The sequence below is a fragment of the Diorhabda carinulata genome, chromosome 5 (genome assembly GCF_026250575.1).
Source record: "Diorhabda carinulata isolate Delta chromosome 5, icDioCari1.1, whole genome shotgun sequence".
NCBI classification, from domain to species: Eukaryota; Metazoa; Arthropoda; class Insecta; order Coleoptera; family Chrysomelidae; genus Diorhabda; species Diorhabda carinulata.
This window is the reverse complement of record NC_079464.1, coordinates 17509560-17533844: the sequence shown is the minus strand read 5'-3', so window position 1 is coordinate 17533844 and position 24285 is coordinate 17509560. Positions and strand designations below refer to the sequence as shown.

Sequence of the window (24285 nt, the reverse complement as noted above, 5' to 3'; positions counted from 1 at the left end):
AGGATAAATACACAAATTTTGAAATAATCTGTCCTTGATATTGAATCGTAACCAAGCAATATATCACCGAAATCGCTATCATAGCCCCACAAAAGCGCAATGGTAACTTATATGAATACAATTTTTAAAAGTCGCGTGATATTGATCGGAAATGAAATTCCCTTGCTAGGCAGTACAAAGGTACGCACCCCTTTCAGTTGGTAATATTTGTTACAACCCATTAAAAGAAAATTATTTTCGGGCAAGTTGCTCTCAATATGTTGACGTGATTCATATTTTGATATAAATAGCCTTCACTGCTCTTCAATAATCATGATAAAAAATTTTACCCTTTATAAATACATAATAGCCATCCAATAACAGTAAATTGAAGTTATTGATCGAGCTTTGCATGTCAAAAATTTCTATTTGAATACAATAAATTATTGAATTAGACGCAAAATCTAAAATTGACTTATCTAAGGTATAAGATTGAAATTTTATGATATTGTAATTGCGATTAAATTTTTTTCCATGATTTTCACTGTATTGTAACCTTTCTTTAGATATTAAGAAGATACTGTTACTCACTATTTGCACTTCATTTTCTTAGAAATTTGAAACTGGGTATATAAAATAAGTATAAGTAGTACAAAGAAAATATTTATTACAATAAACGATATTAAATTAAAACTTAAAAATAAGCACAATTCAATTTAAATTTTTTTTAAGATTTTCTAGTTCCTTAACCCTTTGATTAATGGTTCTTTTTCTTTGTTCAAGATCATCACAAAGTGGCCTAGATATTTTACAAACGATGTGTACTAAAGCTAATGTTTTGAAAGCATCATTATGAAGGGCACTTAACTCATCTTGAGTACCATTATCCTGTACATCATGACATTCAACTTCTTCTTGAATTAGGATTTTGGGAAGATTTGCTATTCCTATAAAAAGTTCATAATATATATATATATATATATATATATATATATATATATATATATATATAATTTCTTTCAATTTAGATATATATAAATTTCTCTAATTTCTTAGACCTTTTGATATATTAATGCTTCTAAATGTTCTTGATTTTAGGTCTCTTCTGTTTTAAAATTAGTTTCTTTTAATAATTTTTAAGAGATTGATAAAAAATTGACCTTGACTTAACTTCAATCTTTATCAAAATATGATAATGACGTTGACATTCACCCCCTAAAATATATAGTTTACCAAAGCTTCACAAGCTTGACATTCCCCTTCGAACGATTGTTTCAAGTATTCAAATGGGACAAAATTAAAGAATATACAGAAATACTTCAAAACGAATTTATAAAAGCTATAGAACTTACACTTACAACAACATATTTCAAATATGAAAATGAAATATACAAACTAATTGATGGTTGTGCTATGGGAGCTTCCATATCAAGTGTTATAGCATAATTAGTAATGAAAGATTCAATTTTTCCTTACCATATGTACAGGGCTTTCCCAACAATTACCGAATTATTTCAAGTGATTATTGATATATTGTGACGCTGTCTACATAGGGCAAACATCTCAATATTTAAAAAATAGACTAAAAGGTCATCAATACGATAAAAAAATAGAACTGATTTAACGAACCATGAAATATCAAAAAACCTAAATTCAATTATAAAGATTCAAAAATTCTTGAAACTGAATTTAATACACGAAAAAGGAATTTTTAGAAATGGTTCACATTCATATGAACGAAAAAACTATAAATGATAAAAAAGATCTAAATAATTTAAATAAAATTTATAGCTGTATTTTGTAAATTCTAATAAAACTATAAATAATATAATTGATTACTGCTATATATTTGAGATGTAGGGACAAAGGAAAAATTGATTTATCTTATTAGAACAAAGTTCTAAGTTGATTTTATTCTTATTTCGATTTTCATGATGGAGGTGATCTATAAATCAATATAAATAAGCAAATTGTCAGTGTTAATATCAAATTTTGATAAAGACTGATGGTAAGTCGAAACGTCAATTTTTTATCAATCTCTCAAAAATTATTAATTATTATATCTACTTAAATTGGAACCATATGGAAATCTTTTTTATTAGTGGTTTTATGAAAAAAAGTTGATACAAAGTTCTTCATGGTCCACAAGTTGAAGTGCAACGTCAGATATCAATTTTTTAAAGCAGTATACAGAGTTTATCAAAAACTTTGAATTTTGTGCAAGAGTAAAGTATCTTTATTTGTCACAATTCAGAAAAAATTTAAATTAAATTTGTTTCAAATTAAAAGTTATATTCAAATATGCAATTACAGCCATTTATTATGAAAATTCAGGTTTTGTGAATATTTACTAATCATTCCATGTTAATTATTCTGACGGAATAAAATTTAACGCAATCTATGATGCCCTGACATAAGTATGTGACTGTGAATGTCAGAGTGAGTTGTTTATAACATTACAATAAAAATGGCAAATTTACTAAATCGTGAAGAAAAAATAGAGTTTGTGTTAATTGTTGGATGTAATAACAAAACACATAGAGAGGCCGCAAATTTTTTTAATAATAGACATCCGCATAAAAACAGCAGTCATTCAATAGTTGCAAAAATTTTAAATAAATTCAAAGCTAGTGGAAGTATAAAAAATAAATTTTAATAATAAACGCCGTAAACGGGTTGCGACACTGAATTTGAAGTGATACTCTATATCGTAGAAAACCCAAAAATGTCATTAAGAAAAAGGGCCTCTGCAATCCAAACTACTTCAGTAAGTAAAGATACAGTGACAAATATTTTGAAAGGTAATAAATATCATGCATACAAACCGCAATTTGTACACACGTTACTACCTATTCGTTTTGATTTCTGCGCTCTGATCCAAGGAAAGTTGGATCAAGACCCGTATTTTACAAGAACTACAATTTCTTCAAAGAGAACCGTCTCAACACAAAATTGTCGCTGGTGGTCTAACAGCAATCCAAACTTTGTAATAAAAACTCGGAACCAATATTCTTTTGAAACAAACGTATGGTGTGGTGTATACAAAAGTAAATTAGTTGGACCTTTTTTTTGTCTAAATTCCTTAAATACCGCACAATATTTATTAAAAAATCAAGTAAGTAATTTTTGCACGACAAGAACATATGACAATTTTGTTCCAACAAGACAGTGCTTTCATAATACATTAAACGTTGAAGTACTCCATGAAAATATGTTTAAATGGGAAGGTGATTCACAGGGGTTCAGATATTTTTTGGCCTCCTAGGTCTGCTGATTTGACACTCCTTGTAGATATATGTCGAAGCTGTAGGACATTGAATTAAAATTTAATTATGTTTCTTTCTGTTTAATAAATATTCTTTGTATGGATTTTTCAAATTCTACAATAAATAATTATTATGCATTCATTACATATATAATTGCGAGCTTGTTCAAAAACAGTAATAAATAGAAAGGTTATCATATTTTTAACAGGTAAGAGAGATAAATTGTATCCCACCAGAAAAATTAATATGGAATAATTAGTAAACAATCACAAAACCTGAATTTTCACAATAAATTGTAATTGCATATACATTGCATTACATCAGAACATTTTTCTGAATTGTGAAAAATAAAGATACTTTACTCTTGCACAAGATTCAAATTTTTTAACAAACCTCGTATACTGCTTAAAAAAATTGATATCTGATGGTTGCATTTTAACTTTTGGACCATGCAGAACTTTTTATCAAGAATAATTTTTTTTCATAAAACCACTAGTAAAAAAAATTTGTATATGGTTCCAACTTAAATAAACACACTATATATATAATTTTCTTCAATTTCTTAGTTCTTAGACTTTTTGATATATTAATGCTTAAATGTTCTTGATTTTAGGTGTCTTCTGTTTCAAAATTAATTTTTTTTTATAAAGACAAAGAAAAGTCAAAACGTCAAAATTTCTTTCTTTTAAAAACTATCAAAAAAACTAATTTTAAAACAGAAGAGACCTAAAATCAAGAACATTTAGATGCATTTATATATAAATATATATATATATATATATATATATATATATATATATATATATATATATATATATATATATATATATAATTGTAAAAAAGACTTTGCCAGCTATATTATTATTGGGAACGTAGCAAAGGAAACACCAAAACACCAAAGTAGAGTAACTTTAATATATTTTCAGAGACGATGAATACATAAGTATTCGAAAGTTCGGAAAATATATTAAAGTTAGTCCACTTTGGTGTTTCCTTACTACGTTCCCTACCTTCTAAATTGTAATTTTCAAATGATGATGGCTGTATCACCAACTCAATTTCTCTTCTTTCGACCTCGGAATGTTCTTGGACTGCTTGAAAACATGTTACTTGGATTTGATTTTCTCGTGATCTTGCATTATTTTGAAAAACAGAAAAAACTAAACCCACAAATAGAGGATCCATTGTTTGATACATTGCTTGTGTTCTTATATCTACAAAATAATTACACTTAACTGCTATAGTGAGAAATTGGTATTGAAATGTCAACTGATTCAAACTCTAGAAAGTCAAGAATACATTATAATGGAAGAGATTTTGTCGGTGTGCAAAAAAAAAATAACAAGAATATTCTCAATGTATTGGTGACTTCTGGATAGATGCCAGTTAAATTTGGAACTTAAACTTGCTAGTACAATATGTAAGCAAAAGTCCAAATGGTTAGTAAACAATTGTTAGAGAATACTAATTTGATTATGAATTTTAAAAATATTGATGTCAGATGTTGCTTGGTCCAAAGAAATTAATTACAGTTTACTTGCACACCAACAAATAACTGTGTTTTGCAAACTAGTCCCTCAATGCAGAAAATCTCTATTGACAATTGGCACACGCTGTGATACAAGACATTAACACAAGATTTACTGCACTCGCTGAATATTACAATTTTAAATTCTTGTACAACATAAATAATTTAAAATCTTTGCCAAATATTGAAAATTTTAAGCTCTGTATTTAGGTCTGTACTTAGAGATGGAGAAAGCAAAAACATAAAATCTTATGAACTTTATAAAGAACTACAACTTTTAGTGCCTAATCTACCAAACGTAAATGACACCAACCAGATGATTCAATAAATAATTACAAATGAACTATAAAATGAAAAACTACTTAAGAAACAATATGATGCAGAACTTCAGTAAAGCAAAAAGCAGAAGATTATTACTTTTCAACAAAATTAAATCACTCAAGTTATAAAATAAAACTTTTTTCCAATCTATATGCTTTTGAATAATTTAACAACACCCATTTATATTTTTTCCCTGTTTTGAGTAGGCATGTCCTATCAAAACATATTTGGTGGAATAAATGTAGTATGTAGATCTTGAAAATTAAAGAAAAGGAACATCACTGAAGTGACTTTGTCTACATCTATATTAGTCTCTATGTCACTGCATATAGCCCTGCTCAATATTTTAGATTGTGGTTTTCATTGGTAGAAAGGGTAATTTTGTTTACTCATAGTCCAGTTTTGTATCCTAATAAGCAAACATAATTCATTGGTAATAAAGAACTGTAATATAAGAATAAATAATAGGTTTTCTAACCAACATGACTCGGCCATACAGTAATGTGTGGATGGGAATGATACCACCCTAATACTCTCATCGGTCTATTTAGTTTATTTGCAAGTTGATCAGCATGCATTGATGCTGTGCATAACTGTTCAGGGGATATTTCTACTCTATCTGGTTGTTTATCGCTTCTATGTAAGATAACACAGGCAGATATATTTGATGTACGTTCATTTTCATCTACCTACAATACATCAATACAAATTTTGTTTCAATACATATATTAGATCCTAATTACTTCACCAATAAGTAGCCCCATAATTTCTTGCTTTTCGGTCGTTAAGGCATGTTGAACACATACTGCATACACATCTGCAGTCATATTTACCCGTTTTAAATAAATTTCGGAAAGCATTTTAAACAAAAAAGAAATTGTTTAAGTATACAACAAGATTGACATATGTAATTCACTACTTATATTTATATGAAATCTGTCAATTGTGATCCTAGATATCACTTATCAGTTGATTGCGAACGAGCTCAGACGAAAATTTTTCATGGCTCCGATCGTCGCGATCGATTTTTATTGGAAAGTTCAAGTTAAAACTCAGCTCTAGTTTTGTTAATTAATTTTATCATGATATTTCATGTTTATATCTCTACAGGCATCCCTGAACATCCAATCATAATTTCTATAGGAAATAGGCCTAAAAGTACAGGTTCGGATTATAAATAAAGCGGTGTGAATCTAAAGGTTTATTTTTGGTAGCTAGACTGGAACTGGACCATTGCAGGCCAGCTCATAAGTGTATAGAATTATTTCGATAGGAATCAAAGAACGATAAAGTGCAGAGAGCAATGGAGCATTTGTTGATTGTTGTGTTTGAGGTTATTTGATGTGATTCAGGTCTTGTAGTATTAACAATCATGGAAAACGATTTAGTACTTTCTGATATTTTACATTCGTCCGATGATGAAGATGTAGTGCCACCATTTCCAAACTAGTTCTGTAGTTACCAAGAACAGACTTTATAGTGTTTTGCCAACTGAAAAGTTCTATTATTCCCCACCATTTTTGCATGCTAAATTTTTCATGATTTTGACAGAGCTCATTGCTCTTATATCCAAATTAGTTGTAATTGAACTTAAAAAAAAGGTCAAATGATTGTAACAAAGAGCAGAATGCTTTGTTTATATTACAACTATTTATCAATATATGTAATTAAAAAATATTCATATAATTCGTGACTTTTTTGGGGTAAGAGCTTAACGACTGTTTTGAAGAAAGTAAAAAATGCTTGAAAAAAAATTTCTTCACCAGACCTTAGTACTCATACCTATGAAAACAGCCTAGTATATTTCACACTCAACCAATTCTATTCTATTTCCCTATTGTGTAAACAGTAATATTTCATTTCAAATTTTTTTCTTTATAAACTCTATAACAATTTAATAGAAATATGATAACAGATATAATTCAATTTTTTGTTTGATTGCAATAGCTATTAGAGAAAAACTAGAAACATAATTAACTTGAAATGCCTTGATTCACCACTGTAAGCTACTTGCTTTTGGCCAAATGGTAGACATACAGCATAAATGTTATATTCCTCTTTTTTTCGTAGCCTAAGTACTAGAGAGAAATGGATTGATACAAAGATAGTTAGTAGAGCTAGAGTTTTCCTTTTAATTTCTTGCATCGTACTCCTTCCACCGTTATATTTCTCTACTCCCTTATCTCTTTTCATTAATTACAGCAGTCATATATTTAATACTTTTATATGGACAGTTTTTATACTTGGAAGCTGTTCCGACTAAGGAAGACGGAATGATAACGCTTTATCTAACCTCCGAGGCTCCAGCTCGGTTCTGCGCATTCTCAAGCATGCGTAACTGGAACGAGAGAGAAAATAGTATTTTGTAAGCACGTCAGCACATCAAAATATCAATAAAGTTATTAGAGCAATATTAACAGACAAAAAAACAAGCGGAAAATTAAGTGTCACATTACGAAATTTTCTGCTGTGCAAGTGTTTGAGAAATTTGACTATTCTGCTAACTTTAGAAAAAAGTTAGCGGAGCAATGCAAGTTAAATGTGCAAAATCAATAAATAATTTTCGTAATGTGGCATTCCATTAGTACTTAATTTTCCTCTTAATGTTTTTTTTTTCTGTTTATATTGCTCTGCTAACTTTAGTCACATCCTACCACATGTCTATACTCATAGATTTAATCCAATCCTGTGATCCGAATAATTCATTCAGTTTCCGAATGATACTGAACGTGATTTGGTTTACTCTCCTAACATTGAGATCATGATCGGTTTACCGTTGATTTATGATCGGATTGACCCGATCGTTGTTTCCTAAAATTTTAAATTAGAAAAAAGAAGAAGCATACTAATAATAATAGTTATATTACCTTAACGACTTAAATGAATGAATATTTTTGTTTATGATGCAGAGACGAGTAGTTGTAACAGGAATTGGCGTAGTATCACCTGTAGGAACGGGAATAAAAGAGGTATGGAAAAATATTGTAGCTGGAAAATCAGGAATATCAAAACTAGAAGGCTCGGGTTATGATTCCTTACCATGTAAAATTGGCGGTTATGCCAAAGAAAATAACCGTAGAATAAACTTACTCAATTACTTTAGTCAGCCAGAGTTAAGATCTATGGCTCCCGCAACAGGTTTTGCTTTGATAAGTACTAAGCAAGCCCTGGAAGACGCAAAGTTAGATAAAATGGATGATTCAACTAAAAATGTTACGGGTGTAGCTGTAGGAATGGGTATGATAGACTTGGAAGATATATGTAATACTTATGATGCCTTAAAAAAGGGTTACCATCATGTAAGTCCATTTTTTGTTCCACGTATTTTACCTAATATGGCAGCAGGACAAATTAGCATCAGATATGGCTTAAGAGGGCCTAATCATTCAGTTTCTACAGCATGTGCAACTGGAGTACATGCTATTGGAGATTCATTTCGCTTCATACGAAATGGAGATGCTGAAATTATGATATGTGGTGGGACAGAAAGTTGTATATCTCCCATGTCAATTGCAGGCTTTTCTAGGCTAAGAGCTTTAAGTACTTCTTTTAATGAAGATCCGGAAAAAGCCTCAAGACCTTTTGATAAGTTGAGAGAAGGATTTGTCATGGGAGAAGGAAGTGCTATATTAATATTAGAGGAGTTGCAACATGCTTTAAACAGAAATGCTTACATTTATGCTGAAGTTTTAGGTAACTAACATTTCAAAATAACTATCTATAAATTAAATTTATATTTTCTAGGTTATGGACTGTCGGGGGATGCATCTCACTTAACTGCGCCTCGATCTGATGGAACTGGAGCATGTTCTGCAATGGAGAGAGCAGTGAAAGACTCAAAAATACTCGTAGACCAAATAACTTATATTAATGCACATGCCACCTCAACTCCTATAGGAGATGCTATAGAGATAAAAGCAATCAAGAAATTATTTGCTTTTTATTGTAAAAACATTGCTGTATCATCTACTAAAGGAGCACATGGGCACTTGTTAGGTGCTGCTGGAAATTTAGAAGCTGCTTTAACTATAAAAGCAATTGATGATGGTATTTTACCACCTACTATAAATTTAGAAAATGTAGAAGATAATGAAATTAATTTTGTACCTAATATTAGCCAAGAATGGCAAAAATGCAATCGAAGGATTGCTTTGAAAAATGCTTTTGGGTTTGGGGGAACAAATGCTAGTTTATGTTTTGGGCAATATTTAGATAAGTAATAAAGTGCATATAAAAGAATTACACTAAAATTATTTTTATTGGACTTGGACTAAGTAAAGGAAGGTATGCTGTTTCTAAACAAAATCTGGTCAAAAAGTCGAATATCATTTCTTAAATAAATCACCTTATTTTTGTGTAGATTTGAACATGATTGCCCTATTTGAAGTATTTCTATTACATAGAATACTCTCACTTTTTATTTATATACGTCATATATAATTTTTGCTTGAATGAATAAACATTAATAACCTAACCTGACCTTATCTAAACCTATGGAGGGTAGAGGTAAGGAATACCATCTCATATGGGAGCTTAGCTTAAAAATTGTCCGCTTGTAGAGGGTAAATTATAATTCAAAATTTAAACAGAATGGCGCTCCTGTCGGACGAGATATCATATGATCGTTCAGTCTTATTTGAATATGCAGTGTTAAAAAATTGAAATGTTTAGAGTCATCGCTTTATTTAAAATTTACACTCATGCGATAGTAGCACCTTAACATAAAGAATTTGATGGACACTTTCTGTAGCACTCTACCCTCCATATCTAAACCAAAACAACATAAAGCAAACAAACAATTGAGAGAGAAATAATGGAATTGATGTACCACAATTCGGTTTTATGTATATTTCTTATTAGAATATGTACAACAATAAATTCATTGACAAGGTTTTATAATGTTTTATATACAGGGTAAGTCGGGAGGAGCGCACCAAGCTCTAGGAGTGTATTATACACGTGAAAATAATGTAAAAAACTCATATGTTCTTATCCGATTTTAGTGCAAAATCTGTGTGAGGTGGGAAATCGTTGATAACTGCTCAAAAACAATTATTAAACTATTATACAACTTAATATAGGGTATTTACAAACTCAAAATAAACAAATAAAACTAACAACAAATAAGAAAGAACTACACTTTAGATAACAACTATTTTATTAAATGTTCAAAATGACTACCATTTACTTGCATACAATAATGAATGCGAACTTCAAAAGCTCTACTAGCACGATGTAACATATTGACATCGGCAGTTCGAAAAACCTTAATTCTATTCTTCACGTCTTCCTTAGTAGTTGCGGGTGTTTTGTATACTTATTTATTTTATTACAGTTTTTAAAGGTAGAAAATTACTGGTTTGATTTTGTCACAAAAACTAGAATTATTTTAAACGGCACATTCATTGTTTACTTTTTCGTCAAATCCTCATATTTTTCGCTCCAACTTGGCAACGTCTAAAATTTATGGGAAAAGATGCAGAATTTTACGCTAAATTTATTGGTAAACAAATATAGAGGGTGTCCTATTTAAAAAAACTACTTTATGTTGTCGCTGTATACTTCAAAATATTTTAGAAATGTGTATCTGTGCAAATGTAATGACTTTGAGCCATCTTGTATAAATAAAATATATATAGACATGTCTTTGCATGAAATATTACTTTTGAAATAAAAATAAAACTTTATAATAGGAATGCAGCATACATTATACTTCATATTTTTGTATAGGCATACCCACACACCTATAATTAGATCACTAAATGTTATTTGTTGTAACCAAATTGACGTTGACTGGGGGTCTGAAGTTGAACTACTAATATGACATCCTTCATAAAATACTGGCAAATTTAAGTTTTATTGAAAGGGCGTAATTTTAATTATTTCAAGGTAGTTCATACTGATACTTCAGAACTAATGAATTTTCAAATTTTTCTAGTATTTCTGAAAATGGCATATTTCAAATATTTAACATCACAAAAATCAAATTTTGAGAACAATTATGAAAAAAAAAAAAAATAAATTTGGAGTTGTAATCTTGTTAGGATAAAAATATTTAAGTTATTGTTTCGCTACTCAAGTAAAATGTAGGCAAATAGGCTTTTGAAAGTAATCTGATAATCCTTTAAGTTTAATAAGAAACTAAGCATAATGTGTGTGTATTTATTATAAATTTTATTACTTGAACTTCGTAACAAATCCCTTGCAGTTAATTTAGTATTGTTTATAGCCGGCAGACATCTATTAAAATGTTTTACGTCCTTTTGAGAATTTAGGAACAAATGCATTATATTAATAGGTTCTTTATGTTATACACAACATTTATTGAAAATCACAAAAACACGGCCACAACACAACAATTAGGAAAGCATACGCTAAATGGCACACAGAAAATTGCACCAAAGCAAAGCCCGCCAAATTTAAATACATAACCAGAATGTAGTGACTTTTTAAAATCTACTGTCAAATGTAAATTTTTCAATATATTTATACAGTGAGCGGCATAAAAAATAAATTAAAAATATTTTGGATGGTTGCTACTTCTTGCCAGGTAGTGTACTGTGAAAAAATCCAAATTAAGAAGAAAACTTTAACTGTAGTATTTTTTATGTAATGGAAAATATGAAGAGAATTACGATAAAAATATATGTTACTGAACTGAAAGCGAGTTTAAGACTGCCTTTTATATTATGGTTCTTGAGAACACCGGCGATTTAGCTGGAGTTTCTGAAAACGCTGCTTCAGGGAAATCGACTGTGGGATGCGTGCCGTCAGCATTTTCTTATAGGAGCCTACGTTGGAGGACGACATAATTCATGTGTTTATTTCGAGTACTATTAGTCGAAAATTCTTTGTTGAATATTCACTTGTTTTCTTTTTCCTAAAAATAAACTTTGTTAAATAAATCTTAAGTTTATTGTAGGCACTTTTGTGTAGTTACATAACCAAGTAATAATAATTTTGTAATTGTGCATTTTATTTTGGAAATGTTTAAGCTAGTTGTAGTTATTAGAAATTGCATAAGAAAATAGACTACTATTATTACCTTGTTACCTAATCTTAATTATTCCTTAATAATAATATTCCCTCCATCCCCATAATAATATAACTACCACTTACCTCTGTAGATCCATGATTTTGCTTCATTAATGACGGGATAAACAATCACACCATTCAATATCACAATAAAATCGTTGAAAATTCTTCTAAAATGTTTCTAAGGGCTTGAAAAAGCAATTAAAACATAAACTAAATCATTTTATGCAGCTAAAATAAGCCAAAAAACGCAATCTAAATTATGCATTATGCATCATCAAGAGAACCTGTAGAATATTTAGTAACATTAAATTATCCTGTTTGGTGTTAAATTCGTCAACTTGATATATAATTATGATGGCAGACATATACATATGCAATACTTTTATATGGACAGTTTCTATAAATGAAAGCTGTTGCGATTAAGGAAGACAGAATGATAACGCTTTCTCTATCCTCCGAGGTTCCAGCTGGGTTCTGCGCATTCTCAAGCATGAGCAACTTGAACGAAATATCTGGATTGAGAAAGAAAATAATTTATTGTCAGCACTTTAATAGTGGGAAATTCCTTCCCATTTAAACTTCAAATTCAACCTTGGGCTATTTGTGTGAAATGTCTATAAAATAGGTGGTTTGTGGACACATGTGTGTGTGAGAGAGAGATTCGTTTAAAAATTTTTAGGTAGGTTGGTGGTGTTGGCCCTGATATAGGAGCTGCTGCACTGCAGGTGAATATGTTATGTGTATCATGAGTCCTTATATACTTCTAGGATATGTGTGTGGAATGTTGGTTGCAGGCCTTAAATGAAAAGAGCTATTTAAGTATTGTTGCTCTGTTTTTTTTTAAACATCACTAGCTTAACTAAATTGGGAAAACAAATCGAAAAATTTAAATGTTATCAATTGTTGTGTAATTAGGAAATTAATGAATATGAAATGAAAAATAGTGAATACAAAGCGAAATCCAGATCTGGCTAAGTATTGTCAAAGGGGAGACCCAAAAATTGAGTAAAGAAGAAGTAACCTTGAAAAATCGATTAAAACAATTATTTAAATAAGTAATTTTCAAAGTTAACTTGATTTATAGTATTCTTTTTAATAATGGAGAAACAAAACAAAGTCAAGTCACGGAGAAAGTTCGTGGATCCAGTATTTCATTTACAAACTAAAGATGAAGAGAATCAACACATCACAAAAGATGTGATAAAAAAAGTAAGAAGTACAGGGCAGCTGAATTTATCCTCAAGGCATATGTCTGAAGGTAAAAACATTAATATGAATTATGTACGCATTTAAAAACATCTTCAAACTAAGTTATTAAATTGATTTAATTCAGAAACAACCTTTAATTTCCTATTTCTTTTAAAGCCAAGGAAAGGAGCTTCTGATAGTAATTACATTTAATTTCGAAATAAAAAAACAATTCATAATTACTAATTAAATTTGCAGTTCCAGAAAAATTGTTTTCAATATATGAAGTTACTAATGAAAATGAAATAAATGTAGATTTAAGCAAACCAGTGAAAGAAGAGGAAGCATGGTGGAATATGAAACCTCTAACTCATCTAGACCTTAGTTCTAATGTTTTAATTAAGTTACCAAAGCAAATTGGCCTGTTCCAGGACTTAATGGTTTTAAATGTAAGAATACTTTGTTAATGATTGTGACTAATAATATTCAAATATATCAATCAAATATTGAAGTACATTATACAGTGCAACCTCAATATAACAAATCTGAAGAGTACATTTAAACTTTAATCTTTAACAACAGTGACGAACAGCAGTGTTTACATTACTTTCCATCAAACAACAATGATTGTTTTAAGAACAAAAGAGTGTCCAAGTCTATTGCAACATAAATTGCAATATAAAGCTATATTTTACATTGACTCTTATGGATAATTCAAGAGATTACAAAGAATTTGTTAAATGGAGGTTACAGTGTAGCAATTATCTTTCCTTGGTACTTGAGACTGTGTTTGTGTTGGAGCTGCAGTAAACGATAAGAGAGACAATACTAGTGAAGCAGAAAAAATGATTTCATTGTTTTATATGCAGGTGTTTATATTGGAGCGATGCGTTGAAACATGCTTGGCAGCCGTGTAACATTAAGAGCGGCACTAATTGTTTATTATATTTTTTTTGCTTTTATATTAAGTGAGGTCAGCATGGATATTGATAGATTAGTCAGTGAAATATTTGTTAGAACCCTTTTTGGTACCAAAAAAATGAACATCACCACAATAGGTTTGTTTTTCAGATAGAATGGGTCTGCTATAACAATTTCTCCATCTTTCTATCAACTCGCATAGATGTGCGAATGTATGTAGTCAAACTTTGCAAGGTGTTCCCCTGATTGTTTATAAAGATAATGAAATTCTCCAAACATGAACCTTTATGTATATATATATATATATATATATATATATATATATATATATATATATATATATATATATATATATATATATATATATATATATATATATACAGTGAAAATTAATAGAAAAAAACCAGCAATTTAAGCACAAAATTAGTATAAGTGTCCTAGATTTTGTAAAATGCTTGAAATCTAAAATTAACACTTTCTTAGATTGCTCGATTATTATCTACCAACATCTCAAAGTTTGATATTTGTTATTTGATATAGTACAGATATTTAAGGGAGGCTTTACATTATTCCAATTTACTTTAATAACTAGTCTTGTAGTTGAGCCTTGATATGACTTATTTGTTCTAGTTACATGATAACTTATTAACCGAACTGCCAGAAGAAATTGGTGCTTTGAGAAAATTAACAAAACTATCTTTGAATCATAACAAAATTGCTCATTTAACACAAGAATTGTATAAGGTGGTGGAGCTTAAACAGCTTTTTATAAGCCATAATTGCTTAGATTCTATTTCCAAAGATATGTCAGATTTGGTAATGCTAGAAAAATTGGTAAGTCCATATTCTATTTTATAGGAATAGAATATATTCACTCTAAAGTAATGGAATATATACATTTGAGTATATAAACATGATATAAGATATTTTAGGATTGGATTGGTTTGTACAAAATTATTTGAATTGCTTCATTTTTAACATTATTATCAATTGAATCATAGAATAGTTATAAAAACTATTCCTAAAAAATCAAAAAAATACTTTTTGAATACTTATTAGAACTAAAACTGTTATTATGTCTTGATGTTCATGGATTTTGGTCTAAACACACTGGGTAATATTACCCTCGGCTGTGTGCTCAAATTGTGCATTTGGAAAGCAACTAATGATTGATATGGAAATTTGATATTCTCTTGAGCTTCTATAATCTCTAAACTCATAAAGGTACATTTCTAATGCAATTCGCGGATGAAGAGCGAAGTGACACACGACGTAAAATGGGACCATTTCTAATGAACTTTACCAATGACTTTGCGAAAAATGCTTGCACATACGCCTTTGCACTAGTTTTTTGAGGTGAAGTTTAATCGAGCCGTCTTTTGGTTCCATATGGCTACAGAAATAAACTATGAATTTCTTTTCCACTCGTCTATATTGATGATGGTGACAATAGAATTTGAGATAGTTATGGATTGTATTGTTTTCTTTCAGTCTCACGAACGTGAGCTTACCATTCAATACATCAAATTGTTAAAAGTGTTTTGAGATAGTATTTTGTTAAGCCCAGAACCAAATAAATTCGACAAATTTGGACAAAACTGCATCTTGAAGTAGTGCTCAAGCTATTAACATATAAGCCTATTACACTTTTTTCATAGAGGTTGTAACAAAGTAACTGACAAAATATTAAATTCGGCACTGTGAGCAATCCTTTATGTCAATAATATAATTGGACCGTGTTAGCACGGTTTTTAACCTTGAATTGCATTAGAAATGTACCCTAATACTAAATATTATTATTATTACAGGATTTATCTAATAATGTGATAACAAGCTTACCGTCGGGCATAGGGTTTCTAGTTAGACTTACAGAATTTAACGTATCACATAATAACTTGAAGAATTTACCTCCAGACATAGTAAATTTAAGATGTAAGTATTATTCTATACAACTTCCATCCAAAAAACATTTACAAAGAATGAATGTTTCATTTTTAGTTCCATACAGTACAATTTGTTTAAAACTGCAGCAAGTAATATTTTGATAAAAACCAAAGTAAGGTCGAAAAGTCAAAAATTATGTCCATAACAAAAAGCAGATATCGAAATGTGTCATATATACAATGACTTTCTCAGCACTTACTACGTAATTTTAGTAAATGTAGAATTACAATAAGTCATAAAGGATAAAATTTTATGTTTATGAATAATTGAGAAATAATTTATAATAATGTGGATACTTCATATTTAGATTTTATTTTATTTGTATCTTTATTTAGTTATTTGTAAGTGTAGCTTTTTACAAGTTTTTGTCTACAACTTGTAAACAATTTTTTGACAATAGAGCATTTCTTCCTTTCTCTAAGAATAATTTTAGAAATGGTTCATATATATTAACTGGGGCATTAATCAAAAATAAAAGTTATTCGGCCACAATATAATAATTACGAATAGAGCTCCCATATGGTTTAATATATTTGAATCTATGTACTATTATCAACTAAATTTTTATTTTTATAATTGTTCCTCGGCGGAGAGATAGTATATTATTCACGAGTGTTTAATGGAGGTTATTATTCACGAGGTCAAGTTTACTGCTATGAGCGCAAGCGAGTGCAATTAATCACCGAGTGATTAATTACTCAATTACACATTATATATTGGAAAATTACTTGAAACACTATTATTTTATTGTAACAACATATTCTTGTTCAGTTATCGAAAATTATAATTATCATATAATATCGTATAATAATTAACATAAAAATCTATGTATTTACCTTAACAAATATTAAGTATTTTAACTTACAAGATAATGGTATTTATTTATAGTAATCAATAATTCCTTTTACCAGTTCAGTTCATAGGCTATATTATATACTTTTCTATTTCAGTTTCTTCAGTCCTGGTGGTGTTGAAAAAAGTCATTTCCTTTAACACCGCCAGTCATTCAAAATTTATAAGTTGGTTCGAAAAACATGGTATACCAAGAAATAGATAGGTATACGAGAAGCATATTCCTAGTCCCTAATATAATTGCTAAGTGTAGATGCTCCATGTCTTCCAATTGTATATCCGGGTTCGAAGATGGTCGAGGGAAATTCACTTTTTAAAATGGCTTATGTAATTTGTTTGCGTTTTTCTTTCTGTCGCTTTTTCTTTTTTATAAAAATCTTTTGGTTTACTACAAATATTTGAGGACTTTCTCGATTTTTATTTATTATTTCTAAACGATTGTCTTTTTGATTAGATAAATCAGCTTTGATTCTGGCATACAATAATTTAGAATGCTCTTTATGTTTATTAACATAATCATTGATTAGATAGTTTATTGTTATTAATATGTCCGTTAATTAAATTCATTGGTTTTAATTTAGTAGCCGAATGTAATGTATTATTATATGCTAGTATTTAGTATTTGTCATTTTAGTTTCTATAGGTGTGTTGGAGAATCCTTCTGAATTTAATAGTCTTAAATGCTCTATTATCGTTGAATGAAATCGTTCTATAATTCCGTTCGTTTGAGGGTGATCCGGGGAGCAAAAATGAATTTTAATTTTATGTAATCCTAGTAATTCTGTAATGACCGTGTTTTTCAATTCCGTGCCATTATCGCAAATAATTTGATTTAGTATACTTTATCAATTTGTTCGCTATTTCTGTGCTAGAAAGTGCATTTAAATGGTATGCTTGGGTATATTAAGAAAAACTATCAATTATCGTAAAAAATTTTGAATCTTCAAAAGTGAAGGAATCTATGTGAATGATTTCGAATAGTTTATTTGCAGTCGGTGTCAAATTCATTTTCAAATTTACGGGATGCCTATCATATTTGCTCTGTAGCATTTTTCCCATTCGATAATAAATGTTTGAATAGATTTTTTCGTTTCCTCCCAATAATACTTTTCTTTGATTCTTTGAAGGGTTTCATTAATTCCACGATGGTTTGATTTACTTTCGTGATAATTTGTTATTATTTCTTTGATATCGTCCTTGTTTGCGACATCTCATAATTTTATAGAACGTTTTTTCAGTTTTATGGATGGTGACCAATAATATTTTTGCTAGCAAGCTGAGAATGGTTCGTTCAGGCCAGGATCTTCGAAGTATAGATAATATTGAATATCTGGAACTATATATTCTTTAATAAGATTGATTATATCGTTTTCAAAATTATTTTTAGATAGCTGAACCAAGAACCGTTGTTTATTGCCAAATAAAACGATTCTTTTTAATTTTGCGGATGAATGTAAAACTGTTTTAAGGAATATTTGATTTTTACCATAATTAACAGTACATTCAATCGACGGTATGCCTATAATTGGATTTTCATCATAATTCGAATGTTTTGTATGTCTGCTATCAGTGATATCTTGTTTTTTTTGTTAGTCGTTAGTGTTTTTCTGAATGTCGTCTTCTGCAAATGTTCCTTCAATGTTGACTATCATTGAAAAATCGTCATTGTCTTGTAGTGTATTGTCGATTGTGGTGTCGCCCAGACACGGGCATATGAAAAGGTTCATATTTTATGAAATTATTTTTGACTTATTAATGACCTAAATATGAGTTAGCATTTTCGAGCTGAAGAAAATTAACCACTGATTCGGTAACCTGATGAAACTGGTTTTCACCCACAACCTGATTGGGACCTTTTCCAATGTGATATGCATAAAACAGGCGGTGATTATTTTCTGCTGCTGGTCGAAGGGTTATGTATATTCGGTGAAATTTAACATCAGTACTAATAAATCAATACAATAACGGAGATCAGCCAAGAATAACTGAAAAGAGCTCAGTTCCACAATAATTGTTCTAAAAAGTCTTCATTTTCGAATATCATATACACCATGTTATATACACTGATATTTTCATAAGTTTCATTTATGTACGTTTTTTAACTAAATTTATTGTAATCCATTTCTCAATAAATGTCTCTTTTCTCAATTTAAACATTGTCTTTCAGCCCTTCTTAAGCTGGATATTAGCCACAACAGTATTACTAAATTACCTAATATGGGAGAGCTCCGAAAATTACAAATATTTTACGCTCAACACAATGATATTCAAGAAATTCCGGACTTCTGCGGATGCGAACAAGTTCAAGAGATATATTTTGGAAATAATTACATAAAGGTATATGCCCTTAACAAGAAAAATAATAATTTTATTTGAACATTTCACATTTTGTAGGATATCCCATTAGAGTTTTGTGATAATATGAAGCATTTGAAAATACTAGAATTAAGAGATAACCAAATTACCAGTGTACCTACTGCAATTACAAAATTGATCAATTTAATCAAATTAGATTTGACCAATAATGATCTCGAAGAGTAAGTTTCTATTATTTTGTGCATTTATTAATAATGACAATTTCTCTTCGTGCATTTCAGATAAATTCTTAATCATTAAAATAAACAATCAAGTGTAGAGGACGTAAAAGAGTATTAGGCATGTTTTGTAATGAAACATTTTAATACATAATTAAATATTTTAGAACAGTAGCATATATATTTGTCTCAAATTAAAACAAAGTGCTAATAGTTTTCTTTCTTAATCAGTCTCAAACAAAATAATTTCTGAACCCTGTGAAAAGTACCCAAATCTCCTTGTATTCGGGCGAGAGGTTTGGGCATTGTATTTAATACACCACATATTCCCACATTACTTGAATTTTGTATAATATTACTGTCAAGACTTCCTACATAGTATAAATATCTTAATAAACTCCTCAAAAAATCAATGTTATCTCTACTTTTAAAAATATTAACAAAAAAACATCATACAAATATCAACATTAGTTATGACATACTTACTTTTCACCCTGCGGTTGAAAAGGAAATCAGCATACCATTAAATGGCGGGTTTTTGTCCGATTTGAGAATGTCGGTGACCCCAAACCACATCTGCAAGACCATCAATTTGAAAGGGGCAGACGTCGACGAAATCACATTTACTTATAGGAAAAGGGAATGCTCATCTACGAGGATATATTAAAAAATACTTAGCCCACTATAGAACCAATGTCAAAATATTTTATTACCCAACATATTCTCCTCTTATTGGATACATTTATTACAGCCAACCTGCAACGTCTCTAGACCTTCCAAAAAAAAATGTTTCTTCTTGCTCTGCAAACCAGACCTCCACAGCTTTTATTACCTCCTCGTTGGAAGAAAATTTACGACCTTTTAAATTTTTCTCTGTTGAGTAAAGAGATAATAGTCGAACTTAGCCAAATTTGGTTAATGAGGGGGGTGTTCTAGTAATTCAAAACCTAAATTTGTGTGCAGGGGCATTGTTCGGGAAAAACAAAACACCTTTGGATAGCTATCAGCGTCTTTTCTCTTTAATTTTTCCCGTAGAGTGGTCAGTAATGTCGAATAGTAATCTCCAGTTATTGTTCTAACCTTATCCAAAAAAAAAACAATCATGATTACTCCATGGCAATCCCAAAAAATTGAAGCAAGAACTTTTCCAGCAGATTTTTGGACACGAAACTTCTTAGGTCTTGGAAAACCAGATTGTCGTCATTCCATCGATTGTTGCTTTGTTTCTGGATCTCCGTAAATGTGCTTACTCTCAACCCTTTTGAATACAGGTACTTGATGATGGCTCGATACTCCAGTTTTTCGATTTTCACAATTTCGGTGGACATCTTTTTTCTTTTAATTTATCGCGTAACTCTGGTTCACTTTTTTGACATCAAACTTCACACTGATACTTCTAATAAGTTATTGTTCGGTGCTATGGTAACGCTATATTTTGTTTATGTATGGAACTGGTCTAGGCTAACTAGATATGAATACATCCTCGTATAACCTACTTTTATGGTACATTTTCGTTTTGGGTTTTACTTAAAGATAAATATGACTCAAAGATGATGATTATTGAAACACGCCAACATATTATGTGCTATTATATATAATTGCATCTCTATCAGCAAAAATCTAATCTAACTAAATGGATAATATAATATTTTCAGTCAATAATTGATATTCTTCCTAAGCAAATGTTTACGATATTACTACAGATTTCACGAAAACATATTTATCATTTACATTTGTTGTGAAAACGGATTTGATTTTTAAATAAGATGTATTTGGAATTTTATCTTCTTAAAATTATGAAAATTTCTTCTCAAAATAATTTGTTTATTTTTAGATTACCAAACACGATAGGTCTAATGCCGCATCTGTTATCGTTAAAAATTGATGGTAACAGATTAAAACTAATAAGACCTGACATTATTCATGCTGGTACCAACAGAATTCTTCGACATCTAAAAGAGAAAATTAGTGATGAAGATTTAAAGGCACTTCACATACCTTCAGATGTATCACTTAATAACAGAATTTTTCCTAATCGGTAAACAAATTGAAATATTTGCACTACTATTCCACACGAATCACTTCACCAATCCTATCTATCATATTTTATACGTATACCTTATAGCCTAAACTAGATTGCAGTTATCTAAGATTAGCAGTTCTTATATTTTGTTGTTAAATGTCTGGTACTTCACATAAGTAAGTAACTCTTTGTTTTCTCTAATTTGATTCAATTACCAGTGGAAGATTATGCTTTTCGTTGGGCAATGAGTATAAAAATAAGTTTTTACTTAAAGTGTCAAGTTTCAGCAACAACATAAATTGTAAGTTTCAGCTATCCCCTCACTGCATTATCTAATTATTTGAAAAATATTTTGACAATATTTTCATACCAGAACCAATATTATATCAAAAACAGATGGGATTTCAAAGAATTATATGCAAATATTATTATTACGAGATTTTGACATCATTTGAAGAAACTTAACCTTATATATGATTACTGCATCTGTTATATATTTCATCATTATAGATACTTACTTGTATTTTTGGTTTGTTCGAGATAATTACAAAATTGTAATAAGTATTAAATTGTAACATTTTTTTGACGACTAATTTATTATTATCTATTATACTTTTTTCCAAAAATTTTCCCTTTACTGTTGTTCTGACAGCCTCTCGTAGTTCATATTTACTGTAGCGCTGCAGTCACACTTAGCAGCAAAATTTATCGCATATTCATTATTTCCTCTTTTATCTTTAAATTTTTTGGCTTTGAAGAGTATGGTGAGGCTAGCTTTGGATTTGCTTGATCTCTCTTATTACCAGTTTTGCTTCGTGGCAAGACAATCTCTGTAAAAAAAACACAAAAAACCTAACCACCTGTGCTATTAAACGCTTTTCAAGGTACATAAGTTTATTTTGTTTCAAGGTACAAGAACATTCATTTTTCCAATCAAATAATTTTATAGCTTAGAGGTTATGTTCAAAACAAATAACAACACTGCGTAATTACTTACCAATTGTTGCAAGATGTAACTAAAAACATCACTTATCCACAATCATTTGTGGATAAGTCGTTAGTAAAAAATCTCACTCAAATATTTTAAAAATATTTACTTTAATTAGTTAAAATAAATTTTTTCGTATAACTGCCATCATTTATGGATTAATAGAGGGAGACACTGGTTTTAAATTTAAATAGTACACAATGTCCAAGGTACAACAGTCTCCGCTACATATTTTTGAAGCATAACAACTTATGAAAATTGACATTTACATTGCTGAAGTCTGGACATAAAAAAATTTAGAGCAATGGCTACGGACTAAAACACAAAAACCTAACCCGACAATGAAGAAGATTCTAGAGCAAATGAAATAAAAACAGAAAAAGACTTTTGAAACAGAGAAGAAGAACCCAGGAGGAAAGAAAACAACACAAGAGTAGATACTTGAAACATCTCATTACTTTAATGGTTAGGTTAGGTTAGGTTAGCGAAATGACATTTCACAATTTCTGGAAGCAGAAGTACTAAGCAAAGATATTTCCCACAAAGCGGACGTGGAAGTGGAATCAAATTGGTTAATTTTATTTAGAAGTTTCTAATATTTCTCACTATCTCTATAGTAGTAAATTTAATAACTGTTCCTTAACTATGTAGAATAGATATACCGACTTTGTTTTCAAAATTTGTTTTTCTACAATGTCTACTCTTATCGTTTGTAGGTATACTATGAGACATGGTAATTTTCTTAATTTAGCAAAGAAAAATATATCTGAAATACCTGAAGAATGCTTCATTGAAGCAAAAGAAGCCAAAGTTACCTGTGTAGATTTGTGTAAAAATAAATTTGTCGATATTCCTGCTGGGTATGTTCTATTTAAAATACTATATTAATTTTTCCATTATGTTAATGAGATCAAAGTTCTGTATCCACCTCTTCTCTTTCATATTCCTTTCAGTGACTGAAAAACCTATATTCTGAAGATTGTGTTAACTTTCAAATGATTACAGTGACCGGAGATATTACATATCACCACCCAGTATGAACGTAGGAAAAATAGATGTTAAAAGTGTTAACTTTATTGTAATAAATGTTTTCAATGTAAAAATTCTATTAGTTCTATTATAAGATGACCTTTATGAAAATATCTTTACTTTTTAGATTACAAATACTATCCACTACACTAACAGAATTAAATATTGCTTCAAACAAAATAAGCAAAGTACCAGAGTTTTTTATGAATCTTACGATAATAAAGTATTGTGATCTGAGTGGTAATCAACTGAACGATTTACCGGACTGTTTATCTAATCTTGTCCATATGCGAGAATTAATATTAAGTAATAATAGGTAAGTACATTTTATACTTCGTTACATTACTATTAATATTTAAGTCATTGCAACAGTTTATTGTTGACTCTAAAGCCGGCTTTAGACTTATCGCGTTTCACACTATTTTCGTGCCGTTTCGCGAAAAATGAAACAAAATGCGAAACACTCTCTTACACTTATCTAATTTCGTTCAATTTTTCCGTTTCTTCGTTTTCACGATATTGACGGGGAAAAAGTTTGACATAGATGAACGTGGATTGAGAGGAGACAACACATGTTGTGTAGATGGTGATAATACTGTTTTAGAATAGCTCTCTCTCTCTGTATATCTTGCATCACCGATTCTCTCTCATAATAATACAGTCTCCTTAGTTTC

General features: G+C 29.8%; 3 protein-coding genes and 2 long non-coding RNA genes across 5 annotated transcripts in view; 2 read left to right on the top strand and 3 right to left on the bottom strand.

Moving 5' to 3' along the window:
- Positions 1-629: 629 nt before the first annotated feature.
- On the bottom strand, positions 630-6043 carry LOC130894306 (lys-63-specific deubiquitinase BRCC36-like). The gene is made up of 4 exons (XM_057801032.1): positions 5838-6043; positions 5573-5783; positions 4256-4459; positions 630-926 (listed from the first exon to the last, which is right to left on the bottom strand). The coding sequence occupies exons 1-4, from the start codon at positions 5952-5954 to the stop codon at positions 691-693; spliced, it is 768 nt and encodes a 255-aa protein (XP_057657015.1). The 5' UTR covers positions 5955-6043; the 3' UTR covers positions 630-690.
- A 1471-nt stretch (positions 6044-7514) lies between these two features.
- On the top strand, positions 7515-9333 carry LOC130894305 (3-oxoacyl-[acyl-carrier-protein] synthase, mitochondrial). The gene is made up of 2 exons (XM_057801031.1): positions 7515-8787; positions 8839-9333. Exons 1-2 carry the CDS (start codon positions 7995-7997, stop codon positions 9312-9314), a joined length of 1269 nt encoding a protein of 422 aa, XP_057657014.1. The 5' UTR covers positions 7515-7994; the 3' UTR covers positions 9315-9333.
- On the bottom strand, positions 8750-16164 carry LOC130894308 (uncharacterized). The gene is made up of 2 exons (XR_009059318.1): positions 16081-16164; positions 8750-8904 (listed from the first exon to the last, which is right to left on the bottom strand). It is a non-coding gene; the product is annotated as an uncharacterized LOC130894308 (long non-coding RNA).
- LOC130894307 (uncharacterized) lies at positions 10235-12938 on the bottom strand. The gene is made up of 2 exons (XR_009059317.1): positions 12214-12938; positions 10235-11974 (listed from the first exon to the last, which is right to left on the bottom strand). It is a non-coding gene; the product is annotated as an uncharacterized LOC130894307 (long non-coding RNA).
- LOC130894303 (leucine-rich repeat-containing protein 40-like) overlaps positions 13098-24285 on the top strand; it is a 24742-nt gene continuing 13554 nt past the window's right edge. Inside the window, exons 1-9 of the mRNA XM_057801028.1 lie at positions 13098-13390; positions 13579-13769; positions 14872-15075; positions 16050-16173; positions 19205-19374; positions 19432-19574; positions 21406-21609; positions 23299-23442; positions 23739-23927. Of these exons, the coding sequence (XP_057657011.1) occupies positions 13231-13390; positions 13579-13769; positions 14872-15075; positions 16050-16173; positions 19205-19374; positions 19432-19574; positions 21406-21609; positions 23299-23442; positions 23739-23927 (1529 nt within the window). The 5' untranslated portion in view covers positions 13098-13230. The remainder of the gene's footprint in view (positions 13391-13578; positions 13770-14871; positions 15076-16049; positions 16174-19204; positions 19375-19431; positions 19575-21405; positions 21610-23298; positions 23443-23738; positions 23928-24285) is intronic.

Coding starts and splice junctions, on each gene's coding strand:
- LOC130894306 (XM_057801032.1), bottom strand. CDS start 5,954: ATGCTTTCCGAAATTTATTTAAAACGGGTAAATATGACTGCAGATGTG. Junction 5,784..5,837: donor TGGGGCTACTTATTGGTGAA/GTAATTAGGATC, acceptor GATGTATTGTAG/GTAGATGAAAATGAACGTAC. Junction 927..4,255: donor TGAAAATTACAATTTAGAAG/GTAGGGAACGTA, acceptor AACTTTTTATAG/GAATAGCAAATCTTCCCAAA.
- LOC130894305 (XM_057801031.1), top strand. CDS start 7,995: ATGATGCAGAGACGAGTAGTTGTAACAGGAATTGGCGTAGTATCACCT. Junction 8,788..8,838: donor CATTTATGCTGAAGTTTTAG/GTAACTAACATT, acceptor TATATTTTCTAG/GTTATGGACTGTCGGGGGAT.